At 41.6% G+C, this 21517-nt stretch overlaps 1 protein-coding gene across 1 annotated transcript in view; it reads left to right on the top strand.

Annotated features, from left to right (window-relative positions):
- Positions 1-21517, top strand: part of nrxn3a (neurexin 3a) — a 324550-nt gene that overhangs the window by 290757 nt on the left and 12276 nt on the right. The window contains exon 16 of the mRNA XM_039009038.1: positions 18610-18691. Within this exon, the coding sequence (XP_038864966.1) occupies positions 18610-18691 (82 nt within the window). The remainder of the gene's footprint in view (positions 1-18609; positions 18692-21517) is intronic.

Below are 21517 nucleotides of genomic sequence, written 5' to 3'. Positions count from 1 at the left end.
TCCACATAATTTTCCTTCTTCATAATGCCAAATATTTTGTGAAGTGCACCAGTCCCTCCTGCAGCAAAGCACCCCCACAAGATGATGCTGCCACCCCCGTGCTTCAAGGTTGGGATGGTGTTCTTTGGCTTGCAAGCCTCCCCCTTTTCCCTCCAAACATAACAATGGTCATTATGGCCAAACAGTTCTATTTTGTTTCATCAGACCAGAGGACATGTCTCCAAAAAGTACGATCTTTGTCCCCATGTGCAGTTGCAAACCGTAGTCTGGCTTTTTTATGGCGGTTTTGGAGCAGTGGCTTCTTCCTTGAGCGGCCTTTCAGGTTGTATCGATATAGGACTCGTTTTACTGTGGATATAGATACTTTTGTACCTGTTCTTCAAGCATCTCCACAAGGTCCTTTGCTGTTGTTCTGGGATTGATTTGCACTATTCGCACCAAAGTACGTTCATCCCTAGGAGACAGAACGCGTCTCCTTCCTGAGCGGTATGACGGCTGCGTTGTCCCATGGTGTTTGTACTTGCGTACTATTGTTTGTACAGATGAATGTGGTACCTTCAGGGGTTTGGAAATTGCTCCCAAGGATGAACAAGACTTGTGGAGGTCTAAAAAGGTCTTGGCTGATTTCTTTTGATTTTTCCATGATGTCAAGCAAAGAGGCACTGAGTTAGTTAGGCCTTGAAATACATCCACAGGTACACCTCCAATTGACTCAAATGATGTCAATTAGCCAATCAGAAGCTTCAAAAGCCATGACATTATTTTCTGGAATTTTCCAAGCTGTGTAAAGGCACAGTCAACTTAGTGTATGTAAACTTCTGACCCACTGGAATTGTGATACAGTGAATTATAAGTTAAATAATCTGTCTGTAAACAATTGGTGGAAAATTACTTATGTCATGCACAAAGTAGATGTCCTAACCGACTTGCCAAAACTATAGTTTGTTAACAAGAAATTTGTGGAGTGGTTGAAAAACAAGTTTTAATGACTCCAACCAAAGTTTTAATGACTCCAAAGGGTATGTAAACTTCCGACTTCAACTGTAGCTATCCCTGGACATCATATGAATTCACAAGTCAATAACACAAAAATTATCTTAAAATCTAATGATAGCATTTAATCTGATATAGATGTATATACATTTCACTGCTCAGACATGGCGATCCAACATGTCACTCAAAACAGATTGAGATCGAGATACTGTAGACTAAAGTGGCATTCCTGCATTCTTGTGCTTTTTGTCTGGGTCCCACTTTACTTTGTGACTCATGAGAAACTCAACTCTCCACCTAATAGTGAGGAAGTAGACACTCAGAGCAGTTTGGAGGAGGAGAAATACCAAACCCTCCATCTTTATTCCCACCAAATTTGTACACCTTCAGGTACATTGACCCATTCTGCATTTTAAATATCTCAGAGTTAGAAGAACATGGCAGAAAGGACTGCAGGACTCAGCGTTTTACCGTTTCACCCAGGTGCGCTATAATCGATTAGGCGCTACCGCAGGGAGGTGTGTATGTGAGTGTGCGTGTGTGTCTGGGCGTGCGTGCACACGTGCAAGAGTGCTCTTATACGCGTGTGTGATTGTGCACAAGCATGGGTGTGCGTGTGTGAGAATAAACAACCTTGTCTGTTTCCTGTGTAAATCAGGACACAGGCGGCTCCACTGTACATCTACATGATCTACGTCCTGTCTATAGTCCACATCACCACACAGCTGATGTATGGGGACCTGAGAGATTGAGCTGGGCTAGGCTGGAATAGCGCGCAGAGTTGGACAAAATGGCTTTGATTACAGAGAGTAGTCAAATGGCAGAGTCAAGAGATGTAGGCTAACACCACAGGTCAGCTGTACTAATTAATCTAAGCAAAAGGTGCTATCTAGAACCTTAAAGGGTTCTTCGGCTGTCCCCATAGGAGAAGCCTTTCAATAATCCTTTTTGGTTCCAGGTAGAACCATTTTGGGTTCCATGTAGAATCCTTTCTACAGAGTGGAACCCAAAAGGGTACTACCTGGAACCAAAAGGGACAGCCAAAGAACCCTTTTGGAACCTTTTTTTCTAAGAATTTAATGGTCACCTTGATTCCTTTAGGCCTTGTCTTCTTTTCTTTCGCCCAGACTCCGAACACCTTTCCTCCGCGTTTCATCCGAATTCTTCTTCTCTCTGATCCCTTGAAGAAAATGATTGCTAAAATCCTGAACTCAGAGGCCTATGTGAGCCTCAGCTCCTCCCTCCCCTCTGTCTCTAGTAGCCGTGTATAATTGCATGTTTAGGCCTGGGCTGTTGTCAGCTTAATAATGGTCTTCTTCTGTGGTAATGGGTCTAAGTCCTCGTCTCTTGTTATTCATGACAGTATTAGTCTAATTGTGCCGTCTCACACCAGCGGAGATGTCTGACCTCCCATTCAATTACTGGGGGAAGCCAGAACCAAGCCTATACGCAGGTTAAATCAGTTAACTTCAGACGTCGGATGCTTTAAGTTGTAGGGTCAGCAGCTTTTACTGTCTGCTAGTGCTGTTTTAGAGTTGTGTTAAGTGTTTTTTTGTTATCAATCCGGAACAATTGATTAGTTACGTGGTACCGTATATCTGTTCGGTGGACTGGTTGCTTACAGTGCAAACTAAAGTTCTATACTTCCAGGCCATAAAAAGAGGATAGTCAATCGTCTGTGTGACCATATCGGAACTGATGGCCCACCAACTAGAGGTTCTCAACTACATGCTGCATATAAGGCAGAAGCAGTAGGGACATACATATGTTTAAAATATGACAAAGGGTCCAGAAATGTAACACAATTGCTGGAGGAGTCAATAGGCATATTTTTATTGGGGAGAATACTCTGTTTGACTGGTCAGTTGACAGTTGAGCCTGTGTCTATGGAACTGTTTAGAGTTTTCTGCCTGGCTGGTCCCCAACACCTGTCCCTGTCCCCAGCAGAGCCCAATGGCGAGGTACACTTTGACTGCCAAACCACACCCAAATCAACTACCACCCGGGGACTCATTTCACAGTGCGTGTGCTAACAAAATATCTCTCAAATACCAAAATGTCACCCAAATGGTTTTCACTATAGTTGCGAGAATTCACAGCATGTCGTGGCTAGATGGTACACTTTTCACCCTCCCCCCCCTGCCTAGTGCTTAAACCCTATCTGTCCTCCCCTGGCAGCATGAATACATGGGGCTGCATTAGGTATGTACGAGCAGGATCCTGGACAGCGAGGAGTGAGCGTTGACTCATCCATCCAAGACTAAAATCCTCGCTGCAGCATTTTGTTCACGATTAATCAAAGTCAATCAAAGTCAATCCTAACTTCCCCCATAACCTACATTAGGGTACTTACAATGTCTGATCACAGTGTTTCTTTTGTCATCGCATCAAAGGGTGTTTTTGCGTCAGAAATATCTGTTTCCAGAAATCCAACAGTTGGACTGCATGCTGTTGCCTGAAGAAATGTGTTCTTGTTTTATGGTGAAGTCTCTATCACAGAGGCTATAAATGTTTTGTTCCATCCATATTGGAACCATATTCCTTGGCAGCTAGCTACCTCATCAAGGTAATTAGCCAACTATATCTAAGCTTACAGGGGATTTCACTGCACTGGCTTCTGTTTGTCTTTGGGTTGCCAAAACACTTAATGGATCCACTAATTGAGTTGCTAGCCTCTTTCTGATTTGCCACCCTTTCTTTTTTACCTCGTTCCCTCTCTCTTTCTGTCTCGCTCTGTGATCTTTTTCTCTGTTTCTCTCAATTTCTCTCCATTTCTCTCTCTCTCTCTCTCGCTCTCCGTCTCCCTCTCTCCCTCAGTGGGATGCTAATATTGCCTGGCATGGCTAGCAGCGGCTGTCAGTTAGCGAGCCGGCCAGCCGAGGTAAATATCCTGCATTGATTAGGCAGATTTGCATAGACACCACAGGCCTGAGGGAGGCAGGAGAGGAGGCAGAGCGGAATGCTAAAAAATCCAACAGCATATTACATAGACAACATGACAGAGCCTCAAAATACCCCAAATATCATCTCTCACTAATACCAGGGGGACGTTAGTGTGTGTGTGTGCGTGCGCGTGTCTTTGTCTCAGCGGCGAAGCCACGACAGGGCCTGGCTGGGCCACTGTCCGATTGAATACTGTTATCCACTATTGTCCCCTGACCAATCAGAAATGTTGAACATGCAGTATGAGGTTCCTGGGAACTAATTGGTTATATTGCAATCGTATGGTAAATCCCAAACGCCTTGGCCAGATTCCCCGGTGAGTCTGTATCACTGAGGGAGTCGGTGCCACTGGAAAGTTTAGGACAGTCATTTCCTCCTCCAGATGGACGTCATTGATCGCTCCTTTCCGGAGGCCTAGATTAGATGGTTACAGGCCTACCATTGCAATTTTTGGAGACCCTTATTGAAGATTGCGATAATGCCTCCAGACATGTAAAGTGATGTAGAATTGCATGACATGTGTTTGTAAAACTTAATAGAAAAGGACTCAAGTACAAGTCAGTAAAATATTACTTGAGTAAACAGTCGAAAGGTATCTGGTTTTCAATGTACTTAAGTACAGCGGTGGAAAAAGTACTCGATTGTCAATTATCATGTAAATGCTATTTGTCAAATTCCTTATATTAAGCAAACTAGACTGTAAGGTTCTGATTTTCTTTTCATAGTCAACCTTGTGTTCTTTTTCTTTGTGTTCTGGAATGCAGCCCTGTTTCTTTGTGTTCTGGAATGTAGCCTTGCCTTTCATTTTTGTTCGTTGATTTCACCTGTGTTCGTTTCTCACCTGGTCACATCAGCTCCCTATTTAGTTCAGTTCTTTCTGTTTGTATGGTTGTGAGCTATTGTTTGTTTTTGACTGCCTACCTGTGTTTGACCATTGCCTGCCTGTGACCACGATTCCTGCCTGCTGTGAAGGCTTAATAAACATCTGCGAGTGAATCTACACCTTTTTCTCCCTGAGTATTCATTACACAGACAGCATGATTTTCTTGTTTTATTTAATACAGACAGATGGGCACACTTCGACATAATTTACATAAAATGCAGTATTTGATGCAGTATTTGTGTTTAGTGAGTCCGCCAGCTCAGAGGCAGTAGGGATGGCAATGGGTTATATTGCTAGGTGTGTGAATCGGACCATAATTCTGTTCTACCTGAGCATTCGAAATGTAACGAGTACTTTTTGGTGTCAGGAAAAAGTACATGTTTTCTTAGGAAATGTAGTGGAGTAAAAGGAAGTACAGCTTCCTCAAACTATTATTTTTCAAACTAGTATTTTTACTTAAGTACTTTACACCACTGTGCGTGTGTGTGTGTGTGTGTGTGTGTGTGTGTGTGTGTGTGTGTGTGTGTGTGTGTGTGTGTGTGTGTGTGTGTGTGTGTGTGTGTGTGTGTGTGTGTGTGTGTGTGTGTGTGTGGCGCAAGGAACGAGCAAGGGTAAAATTGGGCCTAGTACCTTTGGTTATTTGAATTATCTAATGAAAAATTATTGTCCACATGTCATTTTCCACAGCGAACAATGCAAGTAATAAACAGCAAAATAAGAAAACCCCATTGTAGAATAGGTTACCCAACAACCTCTCACAGTCTCTCACAAGCTCTCACAGTCTTACCCAACAAGCTCTCACAGTCTTACCCAACAAGCTCTCACAGTCTCTCACAAGCTCTCACAGTCTTACCCAACAAGCGCTCACAGTTGGAAGTTGTTCCAAATGTCAAATTTTTAAGTATTTAAGGTTTATTAACTCTTTTTAGCTTAGGGTTAAGTTTGGGCATTAACTTCGAAATCTTAAAGTTAGGCATTAACTCTGAATAGTTAAGAAGATAAGGGTTACGGTTTGGGACAGGCTTAAAACAAATATCAAAAACAACTTTCTATCGTTGGATTCGAACATGTAGCCTTTGGCACAAGGGGCAGATGCCATCCCCGTCCACAACAGCCATCCACGTCCACAATGCCCTAGTAAAACAGAAACATACTTTAAGGTAGCATCGCTCACTATTGCCCCTAGTGGCCGGTGTCCACGTCAACTCCCAATGTCCTCAGACATGGATGGACGTCCAATACTGACTCCTATCGTGGGTGACCTGGCTATTCAATTGTTCAGCCTGTCACATTCTATGCAAGAAAAGAACGTTATTCACGAAGTGCATTCAAATTGCGAGTGCCACACAGGAAGAGAAACAGGCTATGCATTGTTGTGGAAATTCTACACCGGGACACTCGAAGTCAATCTTAAATGAATCATTCTTTATTATCAGCGATCTGGAGAGGTTCCAACAAACTCAATGCACCAAGTAGACATCGATCAGGAGCTCCTCCATGGCAGCAATTTAGTTCTCTTATATACAGACAAGTTATATTTGCATGATACAGCTGATTCATCATTCATTCACATGATTCATCATTCATTCACATGCATGACCCAATACTGGGTCATGCATGTGACAGACCAATACCTCACGAGGCTTCTTCTCTCGAAGGTCAGACCTTGAAACGGAGATATCTTTCGTTCTCAAAACAAGGGTCTGGGCGTACTGCCAAATTGCAGATACTGATAGTGAGGATTCGTAGAATCAGTCACTTGCATTAACACGGAAATTGGTTATTAGAAAAGCACAAACATAGAACACAGACATTGGTTATTAGAAAAGCACAAACATAGAACACAGACATTGGTTATTAGAAAAGCACAAACATAGAACACAGACATTGGTTATTAGAAAAGCACAAACATAGAACACATACATTGGTTATTAGAAAACACAAACATAGAACACAGACATTGGTTATTAGAAAAGCACAAACATAGAACATAGACATTGGTTATTAGAAAAGCACAAACATAGAACATAGACATTGGTTATTAGAAAAGCACAAGCATAGATCACAGACATTGGTTATTAGAAAAGCACAAACATAGAACATAGACATTGGTTATTAGAAAAGCACAAACATGGGAAAGCACACATCTAAAAGCAGTTCTGATGGCCCATGTTAAAAGAGGAGGATTACGTAGCTTTCTAGTGTTACTAGGCGGCACTCATTTTTTTGTTACTAAATTAGTAAAATGCACCACTTTAGAACCATATTGTTGAACATTTTGGGATTTTGGCAATTGTTTCTACTTCCCCAGAGTCAGATGAACTCGTGGATACCATTTTTAGGTCTCTGTATCTGTAAGTTAGAGGTAGTTTCGCGAGCCAATGCTAACTAGCAGTGTCACGGCCGTCGAAAGAAGTAGACCAAAGTGCAGCGTGGTGAGCGTACATCTTACTTTTATTTTAATGTCGCCAACAAAACAAGAAACAAAGAAATGATCGTGAAGCTTAACAGGGCAAAGTGCCACTAACAAAGATAACTACCCACAATCACAGGTGGGAAAAAGGGCTGCCTAAGTATGATTCCTAATCAGAGACAATGATAGACAGCTGTCCCTGATTGAGAACCATACCCGGCCAAAATATAGAAACACAAATCATAGAAATAAAGGACATAGAATGCCCACCCAAATCACACCCTGACCAAACCAAAAAGAGACATAAAAAAAGGCTCTCTAAGGTCAGGGCGTGACAAGGAGAGGTGGGACCAAGTCACTATTATTCGAGTCACAAGCAAGTTTCAAGTCAGAAGGTTCAAGTCTCAAGTCAAGTTCCAAGTAGAATGGGTCAAGTCTAAGTCGTATATTCTAAGAGCAGGTCAAGTAGCGTCGAGTCACAAGTTTTTCAAGTCAAATCTCAAGTCAAGTAAAAATGAATCGAGACTTGTTCAATAAAAAATCTTTGTATATTTATTGAGGTTACCAGACAGCCCTTTCATTATTTTGTCAACAACACATTTTAATTATGTACTGATTCATTTCAACACATTTCAAATGCAAGCTTCATAAGTAAATGATCAACTTCAAGCAATTTTGACATACAAAAAGACCAGTAGGCCTATGCTAGTAAGTAATTGTTGCTTGATGCCCCATTGCTGGTGAGCTTGCAAAGTAAATGGTTCACATTCTTGATTACCAAACAATTTTTGGAGCTGCATATTCTTTTATTGCAATCCTCCCTCCCTACAATTTTACGATTGCACTGCAACCAATCCTATAGCTATACAGCATATGTACAGTCGTGCCCAAAAGTTTTCCTGGAGAGAAGTGGCTTCTTTGCTGCCCTTCTTGACACCAGGCCATCCTCCAAAAGTCTTTGCCTCACTGTGCGTGCAGATGCACTCACACCTGCCTGCTGCCATTCCTGAGCAAGCTCTGTACTGGTGGTGCCCCGATCCCGCAGCTGAATCAACTTTAGGAGACGGTCCTGGCGCTGGCTGGACTTTCTTGTGCGCCCTGAAGCCTTCTTCACAACAATTGAACCGCTCTCCTTGAAGTTCTTGATGATCCGATAAATGGTTGATTTAGGTGCAATCTTACTGGCAGCAATATCCTTGCATGTGAAGCCCTTTTTGTGCAAAGCGATGATGACGGCACGTGTTTCCTTGCAGGTAACCATGTTTGACAGAGGAAGAACAATGATTCCAAGCACCACCCTCCTTTTTAAGCTTCCAGTCTGTTATTTGAACTCAATCAGCATGACAGAGTGATCTCCAGCCTTGTCCTCGTCAACACTCACACCTGTGTTAACGAGAGAATCACTGACATGATGTCAGCTGGTCCTTTTGTGGCAGGGCTGACATGCAGTGGAAATGTTTTTGGGGGATTCAGTTCATTTGCATTGAAAATTAATTGCAATTCATCTGATCACTCTTCATAACATTCTGGAGTATATGCAAATTTCCATCATACAAACTGAGGCAGCAGATTTTGTGAAAATTAATATTTGTTTCATCCTCAAAACTTTTGGCCACAACTGTACATTTGTAAGACTTTGTCTTCCTCACAAATATCATAATTCATTTGCCAGAATGTTACATCTTCATCCAATAATTATTGAAGTTAGTGCAATGTTACAGCTATCTTTAGACATATAGCCAGTATTACCACTGAGTTACAGTGCATTCTGAAAATATTCAGACCGCTTCCCTTTTCCACATTTTGTTATGTTATTATTATTATTTATTATTCAAAAATGGATTAAATAAACACATTTCCTAATCAATATACACACAATACCCCATAATGACAAAGCGAAAACAGTTTTTTAGGAATGTTTGCTAATATATAAAAATAAAAAGCAGAAATACCTTATTTACATAAGTATTCAGACCCTTTGCTATGAGACTCGAAATTGAGCTCAGGTGCATCCTGTCTCCATTGATCACCCTTGAGATGTTTCTACAACTTGATTGCAGTCCACCTGTGGTAAATTCAATTGAAAGGCACACACCTGTCTATATAAGGTCCCACAGTTGACAGTGCATGTCAGACTAAAAACCATGCCATGAGGTCCAAGGAATTGTCTGTAGAGCTTTGAGACAGGATTGTGTCGAGGCACAGATCTGAGGAAGGGTACCAAAACATTTCTGCAGCATTGAAGGTCCCCAAGAATACAGTGGCCTCCATCATTCTGAAAATGAAGAAGTTTGGAACCACCAAGACTCTTCCTAGAGCTGGCTGCCCGGCCAAACTGAGCAATCGGGGGAGAAGGGCCTTGGTCAGGGAGGCGACGAAGAACCCGATGGTCACTCAGACAGAGTTCCTCTGTGGAGATGGGAGAACCTTTCAGAAGGACAACTATCTCTGCAGCACTCCACCAATCAGGCCTTTATGTTAGAGTGGCCAGATGGAAGCCAATCCTCAGTAACAGGCACATGACAGCCCTGTTGGAGTTTGCCAAAAGGCACCTGAAGGACTCTCAGACCATGAGAAACAATATTCTCGGGTCTGATGAAACAAAGATTGAACTCTTAGGCCTGAATGCCAAGTGTCACGTCTGGAGGAAACCTGGCACCATCCCTACGGTGAAGCATGGTGGTGGCAACATCATGCTGTGGGGATGTTTTTCAGCGGCAGGGACTGGGAAACTAGTTAGGATTGAGGGAAAGATGAACGGAGCAAAGTATAGAGAGATCCTTGATGAAAACCTGCTCCAGAGCGGTCAGAACCTCAGACTGGGGGCGAAGGTTCACCTTCCAACAGGACAACAACCCTAAGCACACAGCCAAGACAACACACTAGTGGCTTCGGGACAAGTCTCTGAATGTCCTCGAGTAGCCGAGCCAGAGCCCGGACTTTAACCCGTTCGAACATCTCTGCAGAGACCTGAAAATAGCTTTGCAGCGCTGCTCTCCCATCCAACCTGACAGAGCTTGAGAGGATCTGTAGAGAAGAATGTGAGAAACTCTCCAAATACAGGTGTGCCAAGCTTGTAGCGTCCTGCCCAAGAAGACGTGAGACTGTAATCGCTGCCAAAGGTGCGTTTCAGTTTTTATTTTTTAAAACATTTGCAAAATGTCAAAAAATCTGATTTCACTTTGTCATTATTGGGTATTGTGTGTAGATTTATGAGATGTATTTTTTTTAAAATCCATTTTATAATAAGGCTGTAATCAATGAAATCACCAGGTAGCCTATTGTTGGCAAAGATGTGTCCCTAGCAGATTGCTAAACCGGATATGTGAATCCGGTTTTGCGTGCTAATCCTGATGACTGTTCATTGGTCAACATTCAAGACATATAACTTTTTTCTTCTGAAGCACATATTAGATGGTTTTTAAACATTAATTTGGTGCTATGCTGTAGGCCTATGTTAGTGACCAGATCGAATAAGCAAAGGTAAAAATGTTAAATACAAATTGCAGTCTATTTATGTAGCCTATTAAAATGTACATGAAAACATTGTATTTTTCCCATTCAGTTTCCCATTCGCAACCCACCAAACCCTTCTCACTGCGCTAGCTGATCAGACCTGTGTTGACTGACAGTTTGCTGGTCCAATCAGAGGGCCGGGTGTGCGTTTCACTTTTTTTGCAAGGGCAATACTGTCTGGCTGTGTGGAGAGTAATCCACAGAGACTGTGTGCCACAAAATGAGTGACAAAATGTTACAAAACCTGGCCAGATGATTTCAAGTCAACAGTCTCAAATCCAAGTCAAGTCTCTAGTTATTTTCTTTTCAATGTGAGTCAGACTCGAGTCCAAGTCATATGACTCAATTCCATAGCTCTGCTAACTAGCATTAGCGCAATGACTGGAAGTCTTGCTAGCAGATACCCATAGACTTTCAGTAATTGCGCTAACGCTAGCTAGCAATTGCGCTAGTGCTAATCCGCAACTTCCTTCAAACTGCACGCAGAGACATACAAATTTTATCCACGAGTTTATTTGACTGGGAATTAGTGAAATTGCCAAAATATCCATTTAAGCAGGGGCAACAAAGGCGTTGAATGCATAGACCTGGAGGCAGAGCTGAGCGATTTCAACTAGATGCGGCCAGCTGCAAAGTCACAATTGGCTATATATTGGCTATAAAACAAAAAAATCGGTCCTAAATTGAGGTTAGGGTTAGGCATAAGGTTAGCAGTATGGTTACGGGTGAGGTTAGGGTTAGGGTTAGAATCAGATTTTATTACTTTGTGGCTCTGCCAGCTAGTGACTACCCTGCATAGCTGCCTCCAGTACATGAGTCATCCCAATAAATGCCAGCCTGCATAACTGAGGCCAGCTCCAGGTTTTGTCTGTTAACCTTAGGGATATTGGTCAGAATCCAGTCAGAGTAGCGTTATGTGATAAAGCTACAAACAGCCATCGTTTAATCTGTTGTAACCATGCAGATGGCTATAGAAAGCTTTCATCCTCTTTCTGTCGGTCCCCCAGGTTGCAGTGAGGGCGGTTTTAGAGAAGGGCTTTAGTGTGTGTGGGCTTTAGTTTGTGTGTGTCTGTGTCTCTGTGTGTGTGTGTTTTGGACCTGGTCTTTCGGGAGTTTAGAGGCTCTTTAACATGAGGACAGCCTGAAAGCATCAGTATGCAGACACACACACTCACACATGCAGGATTGGGACCTGCAGTTTGATGCAGCTTGGCTTGGATATTGGTGGCAAGCAGTATGAGCTAATCTTAGAGGCCTGTGTGTGTGTGTGTGTGTGTGTGTGTGTGTGTGTGTGTGTGTGTGTGTGTGTGTGTGTGTGTGTGTGTGTGTGTGTGTGTGTGTGTGTGTGTGTGTGTGTGTGTGTGTGTGTGTGTGTGTACGCCCTTTCCTGCAGTCAGATGACCATATCGCCCTCTACAGGCCTCATGGGTGGAATGTTATTAATATATTACATAATTTTATAATTAAATCTGGTGGTTATATGTCAAATGGATTTGTTATAAGTAATATCTGTAAAGTATAATATTGGGATGCAAACTCAAAATGTAATACATTTAAACTCTATATCTGACATGGTACAGGTGTCTTCTTTTTTAAGCCCATAACCATGTGTGTGAGGTGTATACTTTTCTTTCTAAGTAGATTTCTTTAAGACTACCAAGAAACACTCTGCGTGACCCTGATTTAGCCCACTGCAGTAAAAGGTTAATGTGGGAGTGGGGTTAAGAGGAGTAGCTAGGTTGGTGAGTTTAACAAGTTTGTCTGTAGCTGTGAGTATGTGAATATTTTTAGTGTGCATGTGTCAAACTCAATGCACAGAGCTTTTCTAAAGCAGGTTTATCATGGTGACAAAAATAGTGTATTGCACTCTCCTTGAATAATGTGTGTAATCCACCAGCACTGACCACTACCCTCTCTAATACAGTAATATCTCTCTCTGGTGCTCTGGAAGTGCACACCAGGGTTGAGGAGTAACGGATTACATGTAATCAGTTATATGTAAGGGATTACAAAAACCGGTACCTGTAATCAGTTACGTTACCAGCAAAAATGTTGTAAACAGATTACCAATACGTAGATGAATAATGACCATCGTTATGTTTGGAGGAAAAAGGGGGATGCTTGCAAGTCGAAGAACACCATCCCAACCGTGAAGCACGGGGGTGGCAGCATCATGTTGTGGGGGTGCTTTGCTGCAGGAGGGACTGGTGCACTTCACAAAATAGATGGCATCATGAAGAAAGGAAATTATGTGGATATATTCAAGCAACATCTCAAGACATCAGGAAGTTAAAGTAAAGCTTGGTTGAAAATGGGTCTTCTAAATGGACAATGACCCCAAGCATACTTCCAAAGTTGTGGCAAAATGGCTTAAGGACAACAAAGTCAAGGTATTGGAGTGGCCATCACAAAGCCCTGACCTCAGTCCTATAGAACATTTGTGGGCAGAACTGAAAAAGTGTGTGCGAGCAAGGAGGCCTACAAACCTGACTCAGTTACACCAGCTCTGTCAGGAGGAATGGGCCAAAATTCACCCAAATTATTGTGGGAAGCTTGTGGAAGGCTACCCGAAATGTTTGACCCAAGTTAAACAATGTAAAGGCAATTCTACCAAATACTAATTGTATGTATGTACACTTCTGACCCACTGGGAATGTGATTAAATAAATAAAATCTGAAATAAATCATTCTCTCTACTATTATTCTGACATTTCACATTCTTAAAATGATGTGGTGATCCGAACTGACCTAAGACAGGGACTTTTTACTTGGATTAAATGTCAGGAATTGTGAAAAACTGAGTTTAAATGTACTTGGCTGTACTCCTATCCAATTGGTAGTTACGGCCTTGTCCCAACTCCCGTCCCCCAAAACACCACCCAGCCAAGCAGCACTGCCCGCTTAACTCAGAAGCCAGCCGCACCAACATGCACCACACCAGCTCCACCATAGGAGTCGCTACTGTGCGATGGGACAAGAACATCCTTGCTGGCCAAACCCTCCTCTAACCCGGACGACGCTGGGCTGATTGTTTACCGCCCCATGGGTCTCCCGGTCACGGCCAGCTGCGACTTGAACCAGGGTCTCTAGTGGCACAGTGGCACACTGCGATGCAGTGCCTTAGACCACTGCGCCACTCGGGAGGCCAAACTTGTATACTTTGATAGACTTAAAGCGGCAATCTGTATTTGCTACATCTATTTTTTGACTTATAAATTATATATACAGTACCAGTCAAAGGGTTTTCTTTATTTTTACTATTTTCTTCATTGTAAAATAATAGTGAAGATATCAAAACTATGAAATAACATATAAGGAATCATGTAGTAACAAAATAGTGTTAAATAAATCAAAATAGATTTTAGATTCATCAAAGTAGCCACCCTTTGCCTTGATGAAAGCTTTGCACACTCTTGGCAAAGCATGCCATTCCATGGGCGCAGCATTTATTTTTCAACTCGAATCAACGAGCCCAATCAGTCCTCCATGACAACAAAGTAATCATAAACAACATAATAGGGCTGGCTAATAAGTCCTTAGTTTTGGGGTCATACTTAGGTAAAACAATTTGGCTAATCTATACTTCCATATTTCCAAGTCCTATTCTTGAAGATCAAGGGGTATAACATTTATTATAACATTTATTATGACTGGAATTCTGATAGACTTTGGTTTTTATTGTAAAGATATAATTTAATCATATTATTATATGTAGTAAAAACCAATGGGTTCGAAGAAGCTTACATCTATGTAAACTTTACCATTGATTTATCCAGCAATGGATGTTGTTCAATTGGTAACATATATTTTTGTCTTCTTCTAATGCCTCTTAAGGGGAAAGTAATCTAAAAGTAACGGAATGTAATCAGATTACGTTACCGGGTTTGGGTAAATCAAAAGTTACTTGACTGATTACAATTTTGGACAGGTAATTTATAACTGTAATGGATTACATTTAGAAAGTAACCTACCCAACCCTAGTGCACACATTGATTTATCGATTCAAGCTGTGGTTTTGCGTCACTAAGATTGTGAGCCACCATACAGCGATATACCGATCTGACTCTGCCATCTTTGGTCGAAATACTCTTGGGACACACCTTATTTCCTTCCTTTCTTCCTTCCTTAATTCCTTCCTTTGTTTCCTTCCTTACTTATTTCCTTAAATCCTTCCTTCATTATTTTCTTCTTTCCTTAATTTCTTCCTTCCTTGTTGGCTTTGCTAGTGCAGGTTTTCAAGCAGTTATATTATCCTGTGCTGTAGATGGACATACTGTACATACATACATACATTCAGACAGACTGACATCTGAAGCTCACCTCCGCTTCAGAGGGACAAATGTTGCGTGAAATCAATAGACAGATTCATCTTGATATGAGATGTGTGCGCTTCATTTCCTGGAGACTTGAAATAAATTGAAAAGGATTTGTGTGGATTTGCTTATCAGTGGGCCAGTGTGAAGCCTGCTCCCCTTTAAGGCTTGAGGACACATCAGAATAGAGCTAATCTTCTTAGGAGGTTCAATACGGAGTGCTCCCTCTCTGTCAGACCTGGGATGGACTGAGTGAAAGGATCGAGCCAGCATATGAGACTGATAGAAGACTTATACCATGTCGAGATATATTTACGCGTTGTTATGGCAGGGGTTGGGCTATTTTCTCCATCACTTCTTCATCCTTTCAAATATGAAATGTAGGATACAGTACATTGGCAGCGAACATGTTGTCACACAGCAGTGAGAGTGAAGAGATGGGTATGCACATCTCTTAGGTGACTTTGGAGAGGGAATGAGAAATGTCCCTTCCTGTCTTTTGTCACCCCCCTCTGGACAAATCAAACATCATGTGTTGTAATAATAATAATACAATTAAAGAAATGCATACAGTACTTATATAGTAGGCGTTACGAAATACTTACAAAAAAAGTAGAATATGTGTTTTTGGGAACATTTGGTGACCTACATTGTGGTGACCACGTTGTGGTGCAGCCAGGACTCTTGGCACCATTCTTCTCTAATGAGGGATATGGTAAACCTGACGCCAGTGGGACACAGTCGCCTAGGGCACATGTATATTTGTCGATTTTCCCACTGGTTTACCCAGGAGGGGGGTGTGTGCGTGCGTGTGTTCTAACGCTGACACATACCGAAATAGACTATCATTGCAAGCCATGGCTGGATTCACTTACACTCCTAGATAAGAGGTGTAATTCTACACTTACAGACTCCATTGATTTTGGCTTCAGACTAATGTGTCTAAGAGAAATATCGCTATATGCAGTGGTGTACATAAGTAAGCTTGCAGACAGCTTTGGCATTACTCTTAACACCGTGAAAGGGGATGGAGGGAGCCAGGCGTTGGGTTGTTTATGACATTAAGCACTGTCATTCTCAGCCATTTGACTGCGAAATCGGAGATCATTTCACATTTTTCCGAGGAATCAGTCAATTACTTTTCTCATTGCTTTTCGCATCTGCGATCTCCTCCCTCTGAAAGACGGCAAGCAGTCTTCTTCCACACTAAATATAAATTCTATGAATAATTTCATATTTACCGAAGGGCCGTATTTTACAGCACTCCAGTGTGGATGCCCCCGATGCCTGCTTATTCATCTTTGTGCATTTGAATTATTTTTACTCCACTATAAACTTTTTTAATGTGTGTGAGTGTGCGTGCGTGAGTGTGTGCGTGGGTTTCTCCCCACCACACACACCCTCTCTCTGGCCAGGTGTAGATTTCATACTCCTAGTGTGGGTCTGTGTCAAAAAAATCTCAAATTGGACTTTTGTCACATGCGCCGAATACAACGGGTGGAGACTTTACGGTGAAGTGCTTACTTACGAGCTCTTTCCCAACAACAATAACGAAGCTATATAAAAGGAGTGCCGGTACTGAGTCAATGTGCAGGGGTAAGAGGTAGTTGAGGTAATATGTACATGTAAGTTGGAGTAAAAGTGACAAGGCAGTCAGGATAGATATACTGAATAAAAATATAAACGCAAGATGTAAAGTGTTGGTCCCATGTTTCATGAGCTGAAATTAAAAATCCCAGAAATGTTCAATATGCACAAAAAACTTGTTTCTCTCAAATTTGGTGTACAATTTTGTTTACATCCCTGTTAGTGAGCATTGCTCCTTTGCCAAGATAATCCATCCACCTGACAGGTGTGGCATTTCAAGAAGCTGATTAAACAGCATGATTATTATACAGGTGCACCTTGTGCTGGGGACAATAAAAGGCCACTCTAAAATGTGCAGTTCTGTCACACAACACAATGCCACAAATGTTTTGAGGGAGCGTGCAATTGGCATGCTGACTGCAGGAATGTCCACCACAGCTGTTGCCAGAGAATTGAATGTTCATTTCTTTATGCCCTCCAAGGCTCGTTTTAGAGAATTTGGCAGTACGCCCGACCAGCCTCACAACCGCAGATCAGCCCAGGACCTGATTTCCTTATATGATAACTGTAACTCAGTAAAATCTTTGAAATTGTTTCATGTTGTGTTTACATTTTTGTTCAGTATAATAAACAGAGTAGCAGCAGCGTATATGAAGTGTGTGAAAGTGTGTTATGTGTGAGTGTGTGTGTGTGGCATCAATATGCATGTGTGTGTGTGTGAGTAGTCCAGTGAGTGTGCATAGAGCCAGTGCAAGAATATCATTGCAAAAAAAAAGGGGGTCAATGTAAATAGTCCGGGTAGCCATTGGATCAACTGTTCATCAGTCTTATGGCTTGGGGGTAGAAGCTGTTCAGGAGTTTTTTGGTCCCGGACTTGGCTCGCAGGTACCACTTGCCGTGCGGTAGCAGAGAAAACATTTATGACTTGGGTGGCTAGAGTCTTTGACCATTTTTAGGGCCTTCCTCTGCGGGTGTGTGTGTGTGCGTGCGTGCGTGTGTGTGTGTGTGTTTTACAGTCACATCAGCCCCAACAGTATTTACGGTGCTGTTGGTCTGTCCAACCCCTGACGACTCCATTACTCCCCCTGATATTTATAATTTCATAAAGCTGCTCCATGACAACGTTTATTTTATCCCCCTCCTAATCTCCTACTAATAAAGACATGCCAAACGCTGGGGTTGAAAAACGAGTGCGGCCCGAGCGAGGGAGGGAGAGGAGAGATAAATCAGAGATGGAGGTGCAGGAGATTGTCAATGATCGGGCCGCTACGATCGAGCTGCCCCGCTCGATAGCCATGATCTATAGTAATGAAAATCCATGCAAACTATTGAGAGGGTAAGATGGAGGGGACAGGGGTGAGAAATTGGTCCGAGTTAACAACCGCGATGAGGAGACGTCGCCGGGGAAATATTATGGCAGCCGTTTGAAAGAAAGGCTTTGATAAACACGGCAGAAGTTTTTCAATTACCCGACTGCCCATGCAGTAAAGAGTAAAGAGATCTGGCCGCCGCCCAGATCAGAGCTATAATGCAATAATACAATTCACAGAGGAGTTTGACTTTTGTTTTTCTACTTTGCCTGAAATGAACTGCTGTACAGAATAATGCATTCATTTCAGAGAGGAGTTTGGATTTTTCTTCTTCTACTTTGCCCGGATATGAACTCAAGGAAGCAAATGGAATGTAAAAGACCTTTGTGTATTTCCCCTCTCATTCCAAAGCTTTTGCTGTAAAGGCAATAGAAAATGAAAGATTGTTTATGAAATGTCACATCTTCAATTACTGTATATTGTCCTCTGACATTGGAAAAAAAGCTGAACATTGAAACTAATGATCTTCTTGTCTGTGTGTGTGTGTCCTTTTCCTGTCTGTGTCTGTGTGTGTCCCTGTGTATGTATCTGTTTGTCTTTTGTTTCTTTTTTTCCCCCTTTTTCTGTTCTTCACACGTTTGGCCCATGAAGCAGACAACGGATGACATCGTGTCGTCGGCTGAGTGTTCGAGTGACGACGAGGACCTGGAGGAGTGCGACTCTGGCCATGCAGGTGGGCTAGGTTAGTTTACCTCTGCTTGCTCTCACCCTGCTCTTTCACTCCATACACACCCGAGGATGAAGCACTGCATCCTCTAAGCATCACAGCCCCATGGACACACAAAGTGTAACTTCCAAAAATAGAAACTAAATGTAGTGAAATATAACAAAACAAGACAAATCATTCAACACTTAGACAGAATATTGGGTAAAACTGGAGATTTGTTAAGAAATCTGACTAAATTACATAAAACATATATATATATATACCAAGGTGGAAAATAGTCAAATCTGTCATGAAGGACTATCCACACTATAAAACAATCATGTTGCTTCAAAAATCAATACAAAACATAATTGATTTATGAGTTACACATGCCCATGGGGTCCTCTGAAGTGGTTTTAACATGGTCACCTAAACATGGTCACCTAAACACATACAAATTTTGTCCTCTCAGCGTTGAATGAGAGAGAAAAATGTAAATACTTTAATATAAAGATACAAAATTAGTATGGAGATGTGCCATGTGCCATTGATGCTTCAAAATGTATCATACCGTGTTTGGGTCCAGCGCTCTTGCCATGTGGTACTGTACTGACTTGCATTTTGACTCATGATACATTTTGAGATTCTCTTAAAGATTTGCTTTCAGCGAAATTACTGTGATATCTAGCAGGAATTGAAATAGTGTTTTTTTTTTTAAATGTTTGTTCGTTTTTCAATTTTGTTTCTTCCATTTTTAGAGGCTTGCCTTGTTAAAAACATTTTTTAATAGAGAACAGATATCATCGAATTTCTGTGTACGATTTTTTAAAATTAATTTATTTTTTATATTGTTTTGCTTCAAGGTGAACATGTTATCCTGCTGTCTTTTTCCAACCCAAATATGAAAAATAGAATATTGAGCTAACTTAGAAGTTCCAAGTCATATTCCTCTAAGCTTTTTGAGAGAACTTGGGAATTGCTTTTTCTTGTTTGAATAAAATATCACTAACCAGCTGTCAGTCATGGAACTGTGTGTACCAAAACAACAATTTCGCCTAAAATGTTTACTTCCCAAATAAAAATGAAAACTATTGACTTTGACAAGTTTCGACAGTTTATATTGGTACAGATATAAGCCAGGTAGTCAGTCAAAATGTTCTTATAGCCTCAGTTATTTACTTGAATGACTCAGCCTTTTTGAGCCTAGCAAACTGGGTGTGATTTTCTTTCCTCTGATAAACATTCAGTAATGGTCCATTACATATTAGCTTTCACACTATCCTTTACATTACCTACTGCAAATTCAATCATTGGTGTTAAAGAGACTGAGAATTAGCATATTTAGTGCTCAGATATTATGTTTTAAAAAAACATACAAACCTTGTCACATTATGGCAGTCCGTAATGAGGTGAAACATAAAAAGACCTCTACTAACATCAATCAAAGCACATTGGCTGTTTAGTATGGCAGGGACACCAACCTCAAGTCCTTTATAATTGCTTTTATTTGTGGCTCTGAATGAGGCAAATAAGAAGTAAAGAAACTCGAAATGCGGCAGAGGTAGAATATATTTCAGACGCAGACAATGTACTGCAGTGACTTTCGTGAAGCGTTTTATCTACTCCATATAATGTTTTTGATTGAATAGTTCCTTAATGTATCTCAGGTAGGCCTATAGCACCTGGTCACATGACAAACAACTGACAGAGGGTTCACATTTCTCAGCCTGTGCTGTTATCAGGACTAGCTGATCATCATCCTGTGAAAGGTCAATCCCAAGTCCTCCCAAAGTTCCTGGAAGAGATAGCAGTGTAAAAGAGCCCAGGTCTGCTCTGTACTGTAGCCCTATGAGCTCCCCGGATTTCTGAAGACAGATATCGTCAGGGCCCCAGTCATCCAATCATATGTTTACACAGAAATTCACACCATTCTAACCCCGACATCAGTTGACGTGGACAGCTGCATGCTACATGCCCGTGATCTCGATATTTATTTTATGCTTGGGGTTGTCGTCGTTGTTGTTTTTTGTGAGTGAAGCATGTGTGAGTTTTTTTTCCTTCATTTTTAATAGTTTTATTTGCCGTCTTGTATGTTCAGGTCTCTTGTGTTTTGGTTTGTTTGTTTGTTTTTGAGTCTATCTGCCAATTATCCGAAATACGACATTTCTGTTGTCTCGCCTCATCATGTGCAGCATGAATTTTCGGTGGTTAAAAACAATTTTTCCCTCATCTCTTTTCGAGCATTTGTGCCATGAGGCTTTTTGGAGAAAACATTTCAATTTTTTGATGATAAAAGGCAACAAAGTATTTTCTTGCCATCAACTTTTATGGCCTCAAGCAGGCAGCCGTAATATGTAACAAAAGACAGTTGTGTATGAAGAATGATATCTTCCTAGCCCCTGTCCCTTCCTTCACTCCTTCCCTCCCTTCCTCTCCTCTCCCCTCCCTTGCCAAGCCGTTCTGCCTTTAAATTTATTTCAATGCAGATGGCATAAAAATAATTTTATTGCCACAAAAGTATATCTGTTTTTCTCTTTTGAGTTGCTCTCCAGCAGTCATTTTGTGGCATGCATTAACAGTAGTGGCTAACTCAACATCAACCCATTCTCTTCCTGGTCACCACCTGGTGACCTCCATCCCTTCAAAGCATGGACCCCCTAACCCTGCATTTAGGCTAACTGGGCTGGTTTGTCTTCTGGTCACTTTGAGTTCCGCACCCATCTTTACGGTCTTAGCGACATTGCCTGTTGCGACATCCTTTCTCTCTCTCTCTCTCTCTCTCTCTCTCTGTTCTGCACTTGTCTGTTTTTGGTCTGTCTGTTTTTATCTGTTTGTCTGTCCGTTTGTCTGTGT

This window comes from Salvelinus namaycush, chromosome 15, assembly GCF_016432855.1.
Source record: "Salvelinus namaycush isolate Seneca chromosome 15, SaNama_1.0, whole genome shotgun sequence".
NCBI lineage: Eukaryota > Metazoa > Chordata > Actinopteri > Salmoniformes > Salmonidae > Salvelinus > Salvelinus namaycush.
This window is presented reverse-complemented; position numbering and strand designations above follow the sequence as displayed.